The sequence below is a fragment of the Arvicanthis niloticus genome, chromosome 7 (genome assembly GCF_011762505.2).
Source record: "Arvicanthis niloticus isolate mArvNil1 chromosome 7, mArvNil1.pat.X, whole genome shotgun sequence".
Lineage (NCBI taxonomy): Eukaryota > Metazoa > Chordata > Mammalia > Rodentia > Muridae > Arvicanthis > Arvicanthis niloticus.
In genome coordinates, this window is record NC_047664.1 from 39,389,714 (window position 1) to 39,410,681 (window position 20,968).

General features: G+C 46.2%; 1 protein-coding gene across 1 annotated transcript; it reads right to left on the minus strand.

Moving 5' to 3' along the window:
• Positions 1-127: 127 nt before the first annotated feature.
• Nop14 (NOP14 nucleolar protein) lies at positions 128-20,607 on the minus strand. Its single transcript, XM_034509214.2, has 18 exons — positions 20,158-20,607; positions 18,106-18,240; positions 17,427-17,568; positions 15,058-15,191; positions 14,571-14,705; positions 13,057-13,179; positions 12,504-12,635; positions 10,587-10,890; positions 9,602-9,732; positions 8,694-8,779; positions 7,449-7,584; positions 5,424-5,525; positions 4,667-4,820; positions 2,981-3,140; positions 2,515-2,662; positions 768-886; positions 478-633; positions 128-244 (listed from the first exon to the last, which is right to left on the minus strand). The coding sequence occupies exons 1-18, from the start codon at positions 20,350-20,352 to the stop codon at positions 145-147; spliced, it is 2,592 nt and encodes an 863-aa protein (XP_034365105.1). The 5' UTR covers positions 20,353-20,607; the 3' UTR covers positions 128-144.
• Between the last annotated feature and the right edge of the window lie 361 nt (positions 20,608-20,968).

The window sequence follows — 20,968 nt, forward strand, 5'->3', positions numbered from 1 at the left end:
CTGAGCTTGCTTTATCACTGGAGGACATTATTTTTAAACAGATGCTGAGTATGGCAGGGGAGATGGGACCCCACACTCCATAATGCCCCTCCAGGACCCTTCATTACAACACACAACACACCCTTGCTACATTTACAAAACAATTTATTTTTTGAACTTTTTCCTCTTCAGAGCCTTCCATTCACCTTCCTGTGTGGCCAGGCTATTAAAAAGCTGTTTTACCTTGCGCTTTCTTTCTGCATCCCTAAAAAGAAAAAAAAAAAAAGCAAGTGTTAATTTTGCATCAGTTTTCAGGGTATTTTGCCTTTCTTCTGTTTGAACACTGACAATTCAGAACCATAAACGCATGGCTCAACTCTCAGTCCTGCAAAGGCTGCCAAATATCGGTCACCATGCTTTCTGGTGCTGAGAGAAACCAGCAGCATAAGAGCGTCACACCATAGTGGAGACCTAGTCCCACACACAGTTCCTCCTCACCGTTCCATGATCTCTGACAGCTGCATCCTGGCCAGGAACTGATTGTCCTTTCGGATCTCACGGACGGCACCTTTAAATTCCCGCTTGTGTTTGTGGATTAGTCTTTTCCTTTCCTGTTCTTCCTTACTGCTGCCTTGTTTCCGTCCAAACTCAAGCCTAAAGAGAGTCAAAAAGGCTACAGAGGTGAGCTGACTGCCAAGTGCAGTGTCTCCTGTCACAGGGTGCAAGCAGATGCATTGCCCTCCTCCAGCCCACTCAGTCCTGGCCTCCTCAGGGCACCCAGCACTCACACTTTGACTAGCCGGGGGGTGAATTGCTTCAGTGGGACAGGCTTGCTCTTCTCACAGATCAGTGGCCGGCAGAGCTGCTTCTGGCTTTCCATTTCTGACAGTATGCTTCGAGACAGCTCCTGAGCAACACGTAAAGGCATAGATAGTTAAGAGGCCCTACTTGCCGCTGCCTATGCTACAGCCACTGGGCTGTCAGGTACAGTTTGGCTGAGCTGCCATCCTCTATATAGGGAACACACACAATAAGGACTCCTTAAAAACTGAGGTGGGCTAGTGAGATGGCTCAGCAGATAAAACCTCCTGCCACCAACCCTGAGTTCAATCTCTAGAAATTAAATTTCAAAGGCACTGGCCTCTGATCTCCATACATATGTCAATGCATACACACCCCACCCACCCAGTGAGAAAGCTGTAACTGTGAGAGCTTGTCTCCAGAGAGTAGCCTACAGCCTTTCTGCAGGGACACACTGGCAAGGCACCATCAGCCCAATTCTGATTAAAGTACACAGGACTGCCTTCCCAGCCTACTGGACCCGCAGTGTGTGGAGGCAGTTGTCAGAGCAACAGGACGATGTGAGGCAGAACCACACAGCTAGGGTGCATCTCTCTAAGGCCTTGGCTTCCAGATATCCCTGGAGGCGTCTAGGGAAGCTGGTAGAAGCCAGCTCACAGAGGGTGGTCTCATCCTTTTCCCTCACTCAGATGTGTTCAGGAACCCAATGTGCTTGCCTCCCTGCACCCATTGTATAGTCTTGGTCCATCTAAATGTCATTTGAGAACTCAGAAATCACAAACTCCATAACCCTAACTGGCTAGTCTAAATCTGTAGGACCAGAGATCTCTTAAAAAAAAAAAAAAAAAAAAGGGACAAACCCAGTCATGTCCACAATGATGCAGTTTGAGGAGGTGCTAGCAACTCAGTATAGTCAAGGGATGGCTTGCTCTAGACTTGGGGGACTCAGCAATCAGGAAAGCCAGGGTCTGTCTTCAAGTGGCACAGAGACGAGGGTGTAATGTGTACAGGAAGGTCAGCACTATGGGCAGATAGCACCTAAAGCTCTGGGCAGGGGACAGGAAAGAGCAGCTGTGAACATCACCAAAACTGAGGGAAAGCCCATGAGAAGCCCAGAGTGCAGGCCAAGGGAAGGTTACTCTGGCCCACACTGTAGCTGAGCTTCTGTCTTTTATTGTGAATGGAGATACCACTGGGGGTAGGGTACGGAGAAGACAACATGCCTTTTTCTTCAAGGAACCTGAGCTTGTATGTGGATAATTGGTGATGAGGGTGGCGTCGATTGAAGGCAGAGGACAGGAGACCAGTCATGAACAAGGGGCACAAGACAGTGAGGGGGGAGGGGTAAGGACACCTAGATGGGATGGAAGCAGGTGCAGGCATGGAAAGGCTGCTGACCACCACATGCTATAGCACAAAAACCTTGTTAGACACATGGGGGCTCCAAGGACCAAGGGAGGGTGTTCCTCAGGGCATCTTGTCACTTTATAGGATGGATAGATCACCCTCAGAACTGTGGGGTAAGGTGCTTTGGATGGCCTTGAACAAAAGTGGGGCTAGGAAACTTAGTGTAATTTTATTTTCCCTTTGTGCTTATGAGATTGTAGGCGGTTCTGGTAGAGACTTCCCAGTAATACCTTTAAGCTGCAACTCCAATGACAAAAACACTAAGCTGGGGCCAGGTCCTCAATGGTCTCGGACAGGGCAAAGAGCCTAGTTACCAGTAGGCCTCACCTGAAGTTCTTGGGGGAGGCTACAGCCTGCAAGACGCTCTGCCAGGAGGGTTTGGTGGGGGCTGATGATGGCATGGAAAGACGGCAGTCCACTGTACATGAGCACACAGTGCTTTAGCAGGCTCAAACACGAGGCTACACATGACAGCCTACAAGGGCGAAGGACAATGAAACAGACTTAGCTCATCCTATTTCAGTAGTTCTGTATAAACCCATAATGTTGGCAAAATGAAAAATCTCACCCCCCTGCTCGGAAAATCTAAGTGGAATCACATCAGCAGAAAGGCTAAATGGCTCATTATGGCAGTCTAGGAAATACTGGTGCCCAGACCAGGAGGCACAAGAAATGCAACAATACTTTTAAATGGGGACTCAGTCGCAGTTCCCAATCAAATAGGTATCCTTCGAAAATAATGCCGAACATGTTAGGATGTTTATTCTAGATATCCCTGGGGTGTCACACATACCTGGTGTGATTCGCTTCAGTAGCTGTCAGGGTGTTCAGTCTACTTGCCCAGTGCAAGGGGAGGCTTCCTCTCTGCCACGTGGTCACATCTGCTTTGTTAGAGACTACCAGCAATTCCGAGTTCTTCCCAAGTGCTCTAAAAGGGTGCACCAGAGTGGAACCTGAATCCCAAGCATGACAGGGCAGAAAGGACCCGGATGTTACTGGCTTAGAAGGCCTGCTCTGTAGTAGCTCAGCCTTTAAAAGTTGTCTGTGCACCAAGCTGGCGGGTCTTGCTAGATACCCGTGAACTCATTCCAACTACCTGAATAAGTGTACAAAGGATACCTGTACTAGGTAGTGGTGGCTCACACCTTTACTGCCAGCATTCAGGAGGCAAAGGCACGTGGATCTCTGAGTCCGAGGCCAGCCAGGCTTAGAGTGAGTTTCAGGACAGCCAGGGTTACACAGAGAAACTGTACCTTGAAAAACCAAAACCAACCCAACCAACCAATCAACCAAATAAGTAAGTAAGTAAGTAGACAGGCTACCTGTGGGGAAAGGTCCAGCCAGGATGGAAAAAGCAATGTGCCCAACTTAAATTTGAAGCCTGCTAGCAACACACTTCCTATGGCCTTATTCAGGTCACACACATGGTTTAAGCACTTAGGTCATGACCAAGACAGCCTTATCCTTGCAGGGATGTCATGCCAGCACCCTTACAGATACATGAACTAGATAGAGAGAAAGCAAAAACGGATTCCAAAACTAAAATAGAGTGAGGAGCAGCCAGAGTGCTGGAGAGCGGGTGGCAGAGTTCACCAGAGGTCTGAGCAAGCCGAGAGGATGAACAAGAACAAGACGGAAGTACCAGTTAATGATGGAAGACGATGAACATGCTGGGGCAGAGGTCAGGCATGGTTAAATGGTAGTGGCTGGGGACACGAGGGGCAAGTGGATGGTCAGCTTGTTTCAGTCTCCTACTAGGCCCTGGAACCTCTTTCTTGACTGCACTATGGTACCTGCACTTTCTACTGCAGAATTCTTTCCAGGGAACTATACAGTAAAGACAGAATTGGGAGTGGTGGTGCACGCCTGCGGTTTCAGCTATGTAGGAGGCTGAGGCAGGAAATCATTTGAGTCTAGGGATTTGAGACCTGCCTAGGAAAAAGACACTGTATTATTACTGTTGTTGCTATTATGAAATAGGGTTTCTCTGTGTAGCCCTGGCTGCCCTAGAACTCACTCTGTAGACAAGGTTGGCCTTGGACCCAGAGATCCACCTGCCTGTGCCTCCCAAGTGCTGGGACTAAAGGCACACCTGACTGAGACTGGATCTTAATAATAAAGGTGTGGGGGGTCAGGGGCTCAATTCTTATTAACCTTCCTCCCTAAAAGGGTGAAAGAGGAAGGTAAGATTAATTTTCATATGTATTTAGTCCCGAACACTTAAAGTTCCAGTCCTTGAAATCTGCTGCAATACTTTACATGGCTTTGGCATCAGCCCTGGAGAGATGAATACCTAAGGGTGAGGTTGGTATGCAGTGTGTGTGCATGCATACACACCGAGTCAGAGAAACACAGTTGCTTCCTGGATTGCAGACTTTAGAGTCTTTTTCATTGTTTTCTCAACTTTCCAGAATGCGTATGTAAATATTAAAAAGCAAAAGCTCTAATGCATATTTACAAGTCTTGATAATCAACTCACCTTGGCTCTTCGTGTTTGGAGTTGCTGTATAAAGAATCCCAAGAAGAAAATTGAGAAGCTCGGGGATGAATCTCCGAGACAGAGACACATACTCCAGGAATACGCAGCACACAAACAGGCCCTTTATCACATCCTGTAGGGACAGGACTGGGCACTGGGAAGGAACCACAGAAAGTTACTGCTCTGGAACCTTGTTCTAGAATATTAGACTGGGCAGACAACTAGCACCCCACTGAGGATCACAGGAAGCCCTGCATTCTGATAAAGAGGCTTACTGATTATGAAGGATACGTAATCATGGGGCATGGTAAGCAGTGTGTCAATACAGGAGAAGGACAGTCTGAACACACGCCTTTCGCAGACTTGGTAACTACTACTACTTGAAAGCTTGTTTTGGAGTCATGCTCCTCATATAATTTTGCACCGTTGAGTCAAGCCTCCCACTCCAGCTCTCTAGCCTGCTCTATCTGGAATAACAGCTCACACAGAGAGCTCTGGAATGGGATGATGAGGCTGCTGTCTGGCCCTGGAACTCCTGATCCCCACAGGCTCTCATAAGCCCTTTAAGATGACCAATTTTATGCTAAATCTTAATGGTCAGTAACTATGGACTTATTTTTTGTTACTTTGAGACAGGCTTTCTATACAGTTCAAGCTTGAACTGCTGGATTCATGTGATCCTGTATCACTTGTAATTGAGACTACAGATTATGAGATGTGGGTATGACTCCACCCACCTCTGGAAGACAGGACCTACCTTAGTCAGCACCTGGCTCATACAGACCAGGGCAGGGGTCACAACGGGATGCCAGAAATCGGAGGTTGGAAATAACAGCCCAGTGATTTTCAAATAAATGAGCTGGAAAGGAAGGATTACAATACAAATTAAAGGGAAAATGATGTTTAAATAGGTCCCATAGCACAACTGGTCTTAAAAGTCCTGGTGAGATAAAGCAGGCATGGACAAGCCACCATGACTCATGCTTGGTCAGGGCCTCCCTCAATACCTCCCAGGACACAGCAGCATTCCCATGCTTTCCCACACAGAGCCGGGCTCATTTGGAATGTCCAGACGGGTGGGTTTGTTCTGCCTTGTGGAAACGATTTCAACCCTCACCTCTACCCTGAAGAACTGGGGCTTCAGGGTAACAAAGCCAGGGACATGCTTGCCTCAGTGGACACCACGGGATAGCCTGTGTCTGCCTGTCTCAGCAGCCAATACCTGTAGTTCTACCCCAAGCACATGTGAAAGCAGGAAGAGCCAAAGGTAGCAGGGAACGCTCCAGTGCACCCAGGGCTTTGCCAGTTTGACCAAGCACACTTAGAAGCCAGCAGGCACACACTAAGAGAGCTCACTCCCTTCTGGTCAGGCAGGGACTCTATCACTGTAGAATGACTAGATCCCATCTCAATTTGGGGTTGGGGGTAAGGAGAGCCTTGCTAGCTCCACGGCTTGGCAAGCTTCTTGCACACCACAGCTTCATAGCATAGTAGCAGCAGAACCACAGTATGAGCTATACAGCTACTACTGTACTGGCAGCCGTGTCTCAGCACAACAGGCTCATGTAAAGATCAGTGTATCACAAACACTCATATAAGCTTATCTGAGGTATCTGAGCAGCTATAATTATAATTAATACCCTCCAACCAGAGAGATGCTGAGAGAGGATGAAGAACCCACACATGACCATGAAAGGACTTGGAACTTAATTAATGCCCTCCTACCCCAAATGTCTACAACAGCACTCAACAGCCCTGGCTCAAGTAGGCAAGTTTGTAAGAAGTGAGCTGGGGAGGGTCAAGACCCACCTAATTAGTACGCTCGCCATCTTTTAGCATGCATGTAAAAACAGTAACAAAAATGTAAGCACCTGTGAGTCACTGCTGACTCATTTCAACACAAACACGAGAAAATGAAGCAGCCAGCACTTCTGAGAGGTCTTCAAAAGTACTAAATTCAGTCAAAGATAAAGCACGAGAGTCTGACAAAATTGTTAAAATCTTGGAGACTTAAATATTTCTCAACATTTTAAAGAAAAGAATGCAGGCTGGAATCATTCTGCAGAAAGTGGTTTTGTTTGTCTTAAACTCTCTCTACCATTATGATCTGACAAAGCCCTATGTAGACACAAGCCAGAGTTCTCCTATATATCCATCATTAAGAACGGACACTCACAGGCTGGACCTAGGCCTCCCGCACATATGTAGCAGATGTGCAGCTTGGGCTTCATGTGGGTCCCAAACAACTGGAGTGTTGGCTATCCCAAAAGCTGCTGCCTGTATGTGGGGTACGTTCTTCTAGCTGGGCTGCCTTGTCTGGCCTCAGTGGGAGAGGAAGCACCTAGCCTCCCAGAGACATGAAGTGCCAGGGTCAGGGGATACTCAGGGCGGCCCCTATGTGCTCAGAGAAGAGGAGGGGGTTATGGGAGGCAGCAAGCAGTATAAAGTGAGTAAAAACAAACAAACAAACAAATAAATAAGGAGAAAAGAATGAAAACTACATGCTACTCTCATATCATGTTGCAGCTCTTTCAGATCATTTTGGAAGGTCTAGCTTCAAGCTGGTCACCTTTCAACATGACACTGTCATCTACAAATGTATCCAGCCACATTCATGGGAAATATGGGACACATGGGCTCACAGGCTGGACACGTAAGGGACAGCGAACCTCTCAAAGCCATGAGCATGGTATGCAATGCCAACCATTCTGTATAACTAATAAAATAAACTTGGTTTCCAGTGGATGCAAAGAGATGATCTGTGAACCTTGTCTCTGCTTACCACATCCAACCCTGGAAATGCTGCTCGGCCTTTGGTCTCTATCATGTCTTCCATCTCGTGCATGGCATCTCGGAGAACAAATCTTATGGAGTCACTTGCAGATTCAGGAAACATCTGGCAGAGATTATATAAGTGCCTGTTAATAAAAACATAATAGAGATGGCTTTAGATAACACAAGCAAACAACCCAAACAACAAAGCTCCAATCTACATCCCAGGACAGTTGCTGACTCAGCAAGGAAGAACAGGTAGACTGCAGATGGATATCCATCTTTGTTTTGTGGGTACTGAACCCCATCTCATGCATAGTAGGGAGCACTCTACTGTTGAAATGAGGCCAGCCTGAAAAGTCTACTTTTCTTACTGATGGCTGACCTTTCTGGTGGTTCAGGTGACATTTCAAGTAGCACTTTATAATAATATATATGTTTTTGCCATTTTCTAAAGCCCTGGTCATAGTGTTTAAGTGGTGGCAGTATGTGCGGTCCCACGGCTGCTTATAAAATCAATACTGTTGGGAGCATAGTCTACGTGTCAACCACAGAACTTCAAATATGAACTTATTCCTCCTCACAAACACTGTGTAAGAGCATCCATCTTTGTGCACACGCAGGTGACACACAGGCTAGTTATGCAGTACAGAAGTGGCTAGAGAGTGTCCCCTCCAGGTGCAGACTTTCCCTTATCCCACATGCCAGTACACAGCTTCTGACAGAGATCTGTTTCTTCTGATCTTTCAGCCGCCATACAGAGAGCAGGAAACCACCACAGGGGTCACAGGTTACAACTGTGGTAAAGGTCAAACCTTCTATAGCCACCCCTGGGTAAGACAAGGGACATGTTCCCCAGCAGGTGCCCTAAGACTCAAGCAAAGCACCTCCTGTGTGGCTGCAGTGAGGCAAGGAGCAGTACCTCTGAGCCCACCAGAGGGCGGCTTCAGCGTCAAGTGAACAACACAAGCTAATGCACTGACGCTGGAACTGAAGGGCTCACTAGCTTAGTTTTGGAGTCAACTTGTTGGTAATCTAAGACTGTCTCATCCCTGCATGGGCAGCATATGTCAGAGGGGAAAGCTGTGAGCAAGTCATGGCAGTGGGTATGTGCTGTGTGGTCTCTATATAGCTCTGAGGGCAGTCACTTGCCTAAGGTCACACTGCCACTGACTGACACAATGACACCAAATTAGATAGGATGAAACTGTCCAATTCAGCCCGTACTCCTCTTGATACAAGCATTCTTACTTACACAACCAACTTATCGATGGTCTTGAGGTCTGGCGTGCTGTCTGTAGCCAAATCTCCTATGTATTGCAAAAGGAAGCCAAACAATTTCTGCAGGGACACAGATTGGGAGATCACTCAGTGCCAAACACCAAATGGTAAACCACAGCCTACAGCTCCCAGAGCACCTGCACACTGGCCAGAGCCCACGGGGGCGAAGGACGTCAGGAGAATATAAACAAAATACAAGCAAAAACACTGCTAGAAACTGCTGGACATAGATGAGAAAAGACAGCTAAGGACAGGACACATTCTTTATGGAAGTATCAGTACTCACAAGCTGAGACAGACGCAAGTCTGAAGCCCTCTGGGTCACTAAGTATGAGACCACCTCAAAAACAAAACAAAGCTGGGTGTGATGGTGCGTGCCTATAATCCCAGCACTCAGGAAGCACAGGCAGGGAGATCTCTGAGAGTCTGAGGCTAGCCTGGCCTACAGAGTATGTTCCAGGGCATCCAAAGATACAGTGAGACCCTTTCTCACAAACAAAATGAAAGAAACCACAACAATAACAACAACAACAAAAATGAAGAAAGCTGTAGTCCTGTACGGTCTAGATAAGGATATGATAATCCTTAAGGAACGGAGCCAATGGCAACCCATTTATTCAAAGTCTTGGCCACTTGATGGGCTCTGAGTCTCAGTTTCCTGACATGTGAAATGAGGGTAAAAGGGCTGCTCTGAGCCAGAGAGGAGCTTGAGGAGCCTGACGCCATGTGTGGCTTTCTGCTCCTCAGTAAGTGCTTTCTGGTGTCACCACAGTGGTAACAGACACCAAGGCCCTCGGCGCTGTGCCCCTCCAAGCATGTCTAGCATTCACAGAAACAGGACTGTGCTAACACTCCAAGACCAGCACATTCACCCCAGCGTACTTCCAATTTTGCTTTGTTTCCTACTGCAAGACTTGGATGGTTGCACTTCTGAATTCTCTCCACCACCAGAAGCTGTTCTTCCATTGACCTTCCTGATAATAAAAACCTCAGTTCCTCAAAGGATTCAGGAGCTATCAAAAACACAAAACATACTTCACAGTTAACCTTCAACAGGACAACAATCCAGATGGCTACTTACACAGTGTAGGCATGGCTTCTTCACTTTATGAAAAGTTATTTAACTTAAATGTTATATAAGGTGTTTAACCTCACACATATCTACTCTTATCCAGGGAGTCTGACATTAGTTAAATGACTATACTCGAATCATGTACCCGAGGACAGCCCCAAAGGAAAGATAGTAGTAATTTGTCTGAAGACCCACAAAACATGGGGCATCTCTATGGCGGTGCTGGTTTCAGTACAGATGTCAGACAGGATTGGAGCACATGCGTGAAGCAAATCCATTTCCTGAGACTCATACACCACGTCTCCTCCATGGAAGCCAGCTTTGCTCATTAGTTACCTTTTCTGAAACTAACTTTCAGTCACAGAACAAGTCAGGGTTGCTTGCTATAATTGGAGAGTTTTTTTCTATGTTTCAGATCAAAGAACACTACATGTGATAAAAGGTATTTGTTGTGGCCGGAGTAACCAGATGTAAAGCCTTTGTACAGATGGCCCAGGAATCTACACCATGCTGCAGAAAGGTGCCTGCTTCATCTGTGCACAGTCATAGAACTCTCTGTGGCCATGGAACTGATGTGAAAGTCATGCTAATATGCAGACCCACAGATACCAAGAATGATAACTGGCCACACAGCAGAGGTGTCACAAGTGGGAATGTGACCATGCATTCACAATTGCATCTCCAGGGAGGGAGACTCGAAAGTACACATTGTGGCCATTATTTAGAAAACAACAAAACCCAACAAGGCCGGGGACTGAATCCCAGACTGAAAACAGAAAAAACAACTGTGCTTACCTGCAAAGACATAGGGCAGCTCAGGTCCAGCAGCCTTTTGAGCCTTCTGGTCATCCCTGGGCAACATCCCCCCAGGAGTCGGACGTTGCTCTTTCTCTGGGGAATCGTTTTCCTCCTCACTCTCTGTATCAGACTCTAGGTCTGAGTGGCTGTCTGGGTCATCATGCTCTTCTGAGTCCTCATGGCTCTCATTATCTTCACCCTCTTCCTCACTGTCATCTTCTCCCTCTTTCTGGTCATTCTCTTGGCCTTGTGCTTCCTTGCTTTGCTCTTCCTGGACATCCTCAATGTTCATCTTGCCATCCTAGAAAAAGACCATGGTGACCACGGTTAGAACATTCTGCAGCAACACCAGAATACCATGGCAACGTAGTCTCATTCTTTTTCATCTGCTTGGGCAGCCTTGTGCACTCTGTGAGGTGCCCTACGCCACAGGAACTGAAGCTCTCCCTTAGCGCTTTGCTTCCCCGAGAGTTCATGCAATTGAAGCTTGGTCCTCTATGGAGCTGTGAGAGGGAGGGGGCACTGAGAGGTGAGGCCTAGAGGAAGGTCTTTAAGCCAGGAAGGCTCTTTCTCAGGAGGAGTTGGCATGGTTTAGTCCCTCCCTATTCATGGGGATTATTAAGGAACATACAAGCCTGGGCCTTCTCTCTCCCCTGGACTTCCTGCCCGACCCACATGGTCATTTTCTCTTGCATGGATTCCCATCAATAAGGCCTTTGCCAGGGCTCAGCAAAAGGTGACACCAACCCCTTAAACTTCTAGTAGAGGTCACTACAACCTCCCAGAGAACCCTGAGCTGAGATGCTGGAAAAAATTTGGGTTTTGCCACAGAGCTTATGAAAGTGCAATGCTGACGGTATTTAGTGGTTGTGAGGGCTGAGGGCTGGGGAACAGAAGAGACAACAAAGCCTCGGGGCTGGACCTGCTCATGTAAGTGGCTTTTTTGGAATTTTTGTTTTGTTTGATTTCTGTGTATAGCCCTGGTTGTACTGGAACTAGATCTGTAGACCAGACTGGCCTCAAACTCACAGAGATCTACTTGCCTCTGCCTCCCAAGTGCTACGATTGAAGGTATCCTCCACCACCACCTCCACCACCACCTCCACCACCACCTCCACCACCACCACCACCACCACCACCACCACCACCACCACCACCACCACCACCACCACCACCACCACCACCACCCCCCCCACCCCCCCCCAGGGTTTTTGGCCCTTTTAACACACTGTTTTATATATCAGACCCTTCCCAAAACAGTAGGCCTGCCTATTTTCTTTCCCTGAGCTCTGGCTAATACAGTCTAAAATCACTGGTATTTTATAAATGTTCTAGACTAAAATCTACACCAGTACCAAGGATATAACTTAATGGCACAGAGTGCATCCCTAACAAATGAGGCCCTGGTTCAGCCCCCAGCACCACACAACAAACACATGGCACCTGGAAACTAATGATTTCACTGAAAAATATTCATGGTGGCACATCTCTCTAGTCTCAGAACTTAGAAGGCAGAATAGCGAGTTCCAGCCTTGCTTGGGCTACACAGCCAAGAACCTTTCCTCCAGCCCCCCCCCCCAATCAAAACCCAGTAACAATTATTAACCAAGAGTTAGCGCTGTCAATAGTATACCAACTGAAACAGATCATCAGTTTAAAGACTATATTGGGAAAGGCAGATATCAACAATGAGGAGCAGCAAAACAAGTCCGTGTGGTTCTGCTCCTGCTCCTTCTCTAGAGGAAGGACAACATCGTTGTTGCCATCTTTCTGTAAAACCTGACACTTGCCATGCTGCAAATATATAATAAGATGCGACAAAAACTGTTTATAAGGTTTCAATATTCCAGCTATGGTGAACCCCTGAATGAACAGTAGAAAATTCGGTTTTTAAAGGGAGTGGGGGCACCTCACCTTGTAGGAAAGCAAACGCCTATCGTCTTTATCCAGTATAAAGCCATCATTTAAATCATCTGCTGACGTATGTTTTGGTTTCTTTTTATTTTCATGTTCATCTTTTCCATGCATTCTTCGAAGTCTTTCAGCCTAAGGCAGTAAGGAAAGAGAAGTCGCAAGCTGAGTTCATCAAATCTCCACAAACACTGAGGTACCGAAGAGGCCTGTGGCAGCCAGCTAAAGCAGCCAGCTGCACAGTATCTGTTTAAACACAGTAACTAAGACCCTGAATACACAGGCAAGGTTTTAGATGGTGACGCACTCACTCCAGTGCCAGCGGTTGTTTGTGGGAGGCTGTAACAAAGAGGCCTCACATACTGTTTTTACTTTACCTTGTATGATCGTCTTACTAATGAAAAAGACATTTACGTCTGTACCAGTGTAAAATGTAAACACAGCACAACCCAGCCCATCTTCCAAGAGAGCGCAGAAAAGCTTACAAACGAGTCTGCTGCATTCAGGCCTCACGTGAGAGAGCTGAGCCATCCACTCTGTTACAAGTCACTCGTACCTCCAGTTTCCTGAGCCTCTCTTGCTCCTCCTTTGCTAGTTCCTCTTCCGTTTTCATCCTATTAGAGGGCTGTGCCTTCATTTCAAAGCCAAGCTCACGAACCATCATGTCATATGCATCCGGCTAAGGGAAAAATAAGATGTTTTTCAGAATTGTTTACAAAAAAGTAAAAAACATTCCATTAATGACTAGACACTGTATATAAGGAAGGGGACAAAGCATGTCCAACTCTTTTCTTCTACACAGACAACTGTTCCTGGGGCTAGTGAGATGGCTCAATGACTAAGAGTACTTGCATGTGCATAGAATTCCCCCACTCTAATAAATAAAAGCAAGTTGTTTTAGTTGGTTCTAAAAACTGAAAAGCAGGTAGACATGTGGGTGACTGGGCATTTCTGCTCATAAAAAATTATTATTTTATATGTTCATATATTATATACTTTATATAGTATATATAATATATATTTATGTTATTATGTATTGTTTTTGAGCCAGGGTTTCTCTATATAGTCCTGGATATCCTTGAACTCGATCTGTAGAGCAGACTGGCCTCAAATTGTGGTGGCATACGTCTTTAATCCCAGCATTTGGGAGGCAAAAATTATTCTTAAAACCTATCAGCTACTGGGCATAATAGCACACTTGGGATCCCAGCATTTGGGAGGTGGTTGCAGAAGGTCAAGGTCACTCTTGGTGAAACCTATCTCCCCAAAAAAAAAAAAAAGAAAAGGAAACCAAATCGCACCCAACTAACAGATGTACTGCTGTAAGGAAATAAACACCACCCATCCAAGTACTGAGCCTAAAGCACAGGAACTGCGCGAGTCACAGCAATGGAATGGCTGACTCAGAGACACAGAGACGGCCATGCTGCAATATAATCTTGTGAAATCCTATTTCTTTAGTCGAATCTTGCTACTAAACAAATGTACTATTTTCAACAGTTTAGGATAAATTTAAAGAATATCACTGTCAAGAGGAAAAGAAATGAAGCATTAAACATAGTACACATGAATATAAGGAACGTTAACACAAGTCCAGCTTTTCCTGTTCCTACCTAAAGTACTTCTTTCTCATCTGAAAAACACAGTAACTCACTTAAGGTAGAGAAAAAGGAAACTGTTGGTCACTTCCACCCTGTAACAAACACGAGAGAAACTAACTGAAGGTTGGTCACAGCACCACAGTCCTTTATTCCCAGCAAGAGGAAGAAGTAGGCAGACTCCCGTGAAACTGAGGCAAGCCTGGTCTACACAGAGTTCTAGGCCAGCCAAGGCTACATGGAGAGACTCTGTCCAAAATCAAATCCAAAAACAAACAAACAAACAACCCAAACAAACAAACAAACAAAACAAAAAAAGAGGAAGCATTTATAAGGTTAGCAAAATGGCTCAGTGGACCCAAGTCTGCACACATACTAAAACCAGCCTAACAGTTACGAACCAAAGATGTTAAAATGTCTGAGTCAACAGATAGTAAGCTCACTGTTGCTTCTTGTGAAGGGTGCCACCCACCTGGGGTTTTTCCTTTTTCTCTTTGTTTTCTGACTTCTTAGATTTGCGTGACAGGAGAATCTGGATTTCTTTCCAGTCTTGGTCTAGCTTCTCTGTGAGCTCAAGGGCATCTTCTCGTTGAGCCTGTCTTTCTCTCTGGGGAATAAATCCAGCAAATACAAACCACACACCATTATTATTAGACTTTCACTAGTGGCCTGGAATCAAGGCTAAGAACATACACAATGACTTACTTAATATGAAACTCGTCGACATGAAATAAAGGACCAGAAGCAAGTGTAAATTTCTAAGTCAAACAGAAATAACTTCCTGCTACTACATATCCAAACACTGCAAGTTTAATAAGCTATAGTGTTTTACAACTACTAAAGCCAACAAAAACATCAGAGGTATAAGCTTAAAGAAGATCTAGAATATTCCTTCTCAAAATAAATGGTCCTATATTAAGTTCAGATAAAAATTAAATACAGAGTGGTCAACAGCCCACCTTCTCTTGCTTTGACTTTAGAATGAGCTCTTCAATCAGTTCTTTCCGTGTCTTTGGCTTGTCTCCATCCTCACCTTCCTTCTGAGAGGTATTCTTGTGGCCCCCACCACCAAAGTGGGAAGCCGTCAGCTCAGCTGCAAACAGACAGCAGAAGATACTGTGAAGCCCCGGCTCTAACTCTGCAGCCACTTTTTGGGTGGAACTCTGTCAACGTTTCCCCAAGGGCAGTTTTTTAAAAGTGATGTGAGTGTGGGCATTGTGTGTCATGGCAATCAAGGAGAAGTCAGGGGACAACTGTGGAGTGTTAGTTCTCTCACTCTATCTTTATGTAGGTTTTGGGGATCAAACTCAGGTTCTCAGGTGATGGCATAAGCATGCACCCCTCACTCCCCCATCAGTTTCTCTGACTTTATTAGATCATATCTTTATTGCCTCTATGTTAAGACAAAGCTCTGCTTCATCCCACCTTCTCTTCTGTTGGTCTCACAGTAAAGCTTCCAGTGTTGTCTGCTTCATCTTCAGTCTCCCAGTCTTTTAGCATTGCCCTGGCTCCTCTGCGGAGTCTCACTGACCTACAAGCCAGCTCCTAGCCTTCTTCATCCCAGTAGGCTTGATACAGCCCAACTCTCTACTAAAGAAAGTGCTCTACTTGGCTTCCAGCCAACATGCTCGGGGCACCTCCAACAGATTCTCTCTCTGCCTTCCAACCCTTCAGGCTTCAGCTCTTCTCTGTTTTGCTTATGTGTTTGTATGGAGACCCACGGACACTGGGTGTCCTGGTCTACTGTGCTCCTCCTATTGCCTTCGCATAGGCTCCCTCACCAAACCTGAACTCAAGCCAACCACCTACCAGCCCCAGGGATCCTCCTGCCTCTGTTCTCTCAGTGCCATGCCAAGATTTTTCCGTGTGGATGTTTTTAAAATCATATTATTGGTGTGCGTATGACTGAGTGAGGACGGGATTACATGCCACAGCACACCATGAGGAGGTCAAACGAGAGCTGTGGCATTGTTTGATCTCACATCACCAGGCTTGAGGAGCAGGCTCAGCTTCCTCACTGCGCTGGCCTGCTGGCTCCACAGCTAGTCTTTCTTTCTGTGAGTGCTATGGCTGCTCATGCTTGCCCTCTCACTCACTGAGCACCTCCCCAACCCATGCCATTCTTCCTACATGTTCTTGCTCATTTGGTGGCCTCTGGTTCCTATCTCTCCCACCGACCACGGATGTTTCTCTGCAGACTCCTCTAAATCTATACAAAGGTTCTCCCCACTTCAGGGAATGGCAATCCAATCTTCTCAGTGATTAGGCCAACACCTTTATAATCATCCCATTCCCCTTTCTCCCTTATTCATATTCAAATTACTAGTAAATCCTGTTAGGATGTCACACCAGACAATGAAATGTGGTGACATAAACTGTTCACTGGTTCCACTTGCCAAATATAGATAGAGCCCATGTGGCTCTGTTGTGTACCCACCAATGTCTCTTCCCGCTGCCGAGCCACCAGCCTTCCAGCAGTTCCCACTTCAGACCCCCCACATTCACTGTTTCTCCCATGGGAAGCCTCCTGGCTCCTAAGGTGATACGACAGTCTTTGTATCAATGCCTTCTCGGCGAGCCTGGCAATGTCTACCTGATGGCATTCCCAGCCCTCTCCTGGGACATATCACCCACTCCACAGCACTTTCCCCTCTCACAGACAAAACAGTTCAGTGATATACCTGTTTACTATCTGAGTCTGCCATCTGACATGAACTGCTCTTGGTATTTTATTCTCTCACATTTCCCTAGAACGTGCCTGTCACATAAACTATTAATGAATGGACCAATGATTCCTGAATCTCCTTGTAAATTTGGTCTATTTGATACAGTCATATATTAATGTTAAGTAAAGTCAACATTCACTCTACTTCATGTTGTAATCTACAGGCACAGGCTAAATATCAGTTCTTGCACAAAGCTGACATGTAACAGTCCAATACGAACGCCATGGCTACGCCTGCTAGGTCAGAATTCATGAACGTTTAGGGAGCTAGGCAATGCAGAAGAGCTCTTGCTAATCAATGAGGTGGGTTCTTCTGCAGTTCCAACTCTACTTACTTCTTTGTGCTCAGAGGGAACACTGGCTATTGTGATAGTAAACTGAGAGAATGGTATTAACAGTGCTTTCTCAGCCCCTACACGCATCGGTCACACATAACAACCTAACGCTCTGAGACAAACACACAAAACAAAGAACAAAAGCAAACAGCCTGACCTATGCAGGTCATCAAGAGGTTAAAATATCATTTTCAGGAGAAAGTCCAACAAGAAACACACTGCCCCATGCTCCAAGTTACCACACTTCTGTGGTGGCACCCCAACTTACCGGACAATGCTCCCCGGTCTTCAGTATCACTGTCACTATCCACAATGTCATTGTGCTTTTCAATGTCAGCCAAGGACTGGCCATAATGAGTCAATTCTTCATCTTCATTTAGGTTGTAGATGTTCTTTTTCTCATGATACCGCTTGACAAAGAGGGTTAAAGTCAGTTACTTAAAATTATTATGTCTATTTCCTAGAAAATTAGTTATTTTCCACTATAGGTGAAATATGAGAGTACAACATAATCCGTCTGAAAAATTATTCTGGACCATTTGAAAGATGAGTGAAATACACATAGAACTTGTAGAGAAAAGTCTTACATAAGTCAACTACGCTAAGCTAAGCTCCTGCTCAGTCTTCCCCATAGGCAATGGTTCTCCACTCACTTGTTCTCCAGCCAACAAAGCTGAAGGCAGGACCTTAAACAACCCAGTGCCAGTCACTACTTACTATTTGCTCTCGTAAAGGTATTTATCTACTAGTAACTAGCATGTCTGGAAAGCACCTTCCCCTTTGTCTACCCAGATGAGACACACCACCACTTGAGACATATCCCCTGTACATGGCAGGCAAACAACTCAGAGGCACACATGAACAAGGAGAGGCACCCTTTTCCTTGGCTGGCTTTAGACATATACTTTTACGTTTATAGCAAAGACTTCCCTGCCATTTTCCCATACCTGTTGCTCCAGAGCAAATCTCTTCATCATCCTTTCCTCCGGACTCATGCTGCTGTTGTACTCCCCAAAGCGCTTGTCTGTGAACACATTGGACTTGTTCCTTTCCTTGTACTCCTGTAGTAAAGTCTGTGTTCGCTGGAAAACACAGCATACATCAATGATTCTCACACAAAAGCTCTATGATCTTCACTCAGGAGGCCACCGGAAGGGGCTGTGAAGTTGAGAAGAACAGTTTGCTGTTGGGAGCCGACTTTAGTAGAAAGCGGCTAGATCAACTTTGCAGCCATCTGGAACCATATACCCTGATGAAAGACTTGGTTGTCAAAAGCCTACAACAGCTGAAGCACACTTTGATAAATATATTGTTTATCCCACATAGCTTGTTTTGCTGTTTAGTGACCTCAGCTGTATGGTGCACATGGTAAAGTGTTTTCACCTGTGTTCTCCTGCTTGTGTATATAAATACCTCAGAATTCCCTTCAATACGGGAGACTTGAGAAAATAGAAGAGACTGAATCACACCCTGTCTTGTCTCCATTCTTCGAGTCTCTTGCCCCAAGAGCCACACTCTCTCTTGACCAGAGCACTTAGCCCCAAAAGTGTTGAGGCAGAATGTGGGCCTCAACAGTTTGCTACTTTATTTAATGCTCATAACCAGTACAAGTGGCAGAGTACAGTGCATGAAACTCAAGGCTTACCTAGAAATGGCAGATGTAGCTCTTTTAGGTCCCACGTTATTTTATCTCCAAATGTCCCTCCCCTCTGCCATCCTTGGCCTGTAGTGCATACTGGTGAACTATTAGTCATTTGCATTTTCTATAATGCATACATTGGACCACATACAGAACAGTGTCGGCTCCTTGCAGTATGGATATTTTACCCAATTCAAAAGATATTTCCTTCAATTTAAAGATCTCATGTACACTGGATCCTCTGTAACAAAGTACAGATTAGTAGCCGTGAAGGACAAAGGCCAAGTCTTATTTATCTCCTTTGCAAATATTACCAATAAGTCTAACCTATTAATTTTCTCAAAGTAACCATGAATTGCCTTTTGCTTACTCATTTATTTTATTTATTTATTGAGACTCAACTGGAAGTTTTGAGTCTCACTATGTAGCCCTTAAACTCAGAGATCCACCTGTCTCCGCTTCTCCAGAGATTAAAACCATGCAACACAAACTTCTTTTTAAAATCAAATGAACATCAGCAGTTACATATGGAATGCCACTTGTTGAACTGAATTTGAAAGGTACAGTATACTCTTGAGATGGGGCCATAAAAACAAGAAGGAAGGAAGCTATGAGGTTATCCCCAAAAGGTACTATTCCAGTGACTTTCCAAGGGACAAGCTCATGAAATTCAGAGGAAGGACATTTTTCAAACATTCCAAGAGCATGCTCTATGAATCCTATCCATGGGTCAAATGCTGGCATGGTCAAAGCATACAGAGCAGAAGTACAGGACAGCTCAGAGCTCATAAGTGATTAACTCTGCCTTAGGCCCTAAAGGATGCAAGAGGAGTCAAGAAGAATGTATGGAAGATCCCAAGGAGGAAGAGTTTCCAGAGGAGGGATATTCAATATCAAGCAAAGGAAAGGTAGTGTTATGCCTCAGTCCTGATCTTTTTTGCTGGCTAGTTTAAGACAAACTTGACACAAAGTATAGTCATCAGAAAGAAGGGAATTTCAATTGGAAAGGATACCTCTACAAGCTCGGGCGGCAAGCAAGCCTAAAGAGAATTTTCCTAATTAGTGATTGACCGGGAGGGCCCAGATATTGTGGATGGGGCCACCCTTGTGCTGGCGGTCGTAGGTTCTTTAAGAAAGCAGGCTAAGCAAACCACGGAGAGCAAGCCTTAGTAAGCCGCACCTCTCCATGATTTCTGCATCGGCTTCTGCCTCTAGGTTCCTGCCTTGTTTGAGCTTCTGCTTTTAATTCCCTTAATGGTGGGAATATAGAAGTGTAAGCCAAATAAATCTTTCTCCCCCCAAATTGCTTGGCTAGCCATTGGGCATAGTACACAGATCCTGGTAGTGCCTGCCCACTTACCTTCTTGATGGCCCGAGCGCGGGACACCCCGGGCAGGCCCACATCGTGGCGCGTCTTCCTGCCAAGGATCTGGAACTTCTGCCGGTTGACTTTCACTTCAAATGGGTTTGGGTTAGTCTTCGCCTGGCCTCCGAACGCCCCTGCGGGCGCTTTGTGGACCTGCCTCCGCGCTCCAGTCCGCTTCGCTTTCCCCATGACATTCACTCAGACACACTTTAGAAGACAGTGCTTACAGTTCCAGAAACTCGTGCAAAGGATACAGATGCAAAACCACGCCCAGCTTCGTCTCGCGATGAATGCGTCGGCTTCCCGCACTTCGCGAGAAGTACGCAAGTCCTGGATGACACTAAACAGGCTCTCTACTTTACTGGATTAAAGACTACAACTCCCAGGAGGCCACCCTTCGTCGACTTCCTGGCGCTGAGCCTTATGGGATCTGTAGGTGTCCCGAGAGCTGCCACAGTCGCCTCAGACACCGCCCCGAGGGGAGCTCTCGGGTTCCCTCTAGAGGAAAACCGTTAGCCGGGGCCCAGCTGCCTTGTGAGTTAACTGGCGGCGGCGGCGGCGGCGGCTGCTGTGGCAGTCGCCGCCGGAGACGGCTCTCGAGTTAATAAGCTCTTCGGTGGGGGAGGGCGCGGCGAAATTTGAGTGCCACCAAGGACCCGGGGCAGAGGAGAGAGTTACGCGCCCTGGGCCTGGGCGATGATGCTAGGAGGAGCTCGAGCTATCGCGCGCCGGCGCCGATAGCGGAGGCCCCTCGCCAGGACGGCAACAGAGCTGGAGCCCGTGGCGAGCCTTCCCCTGTCCTACC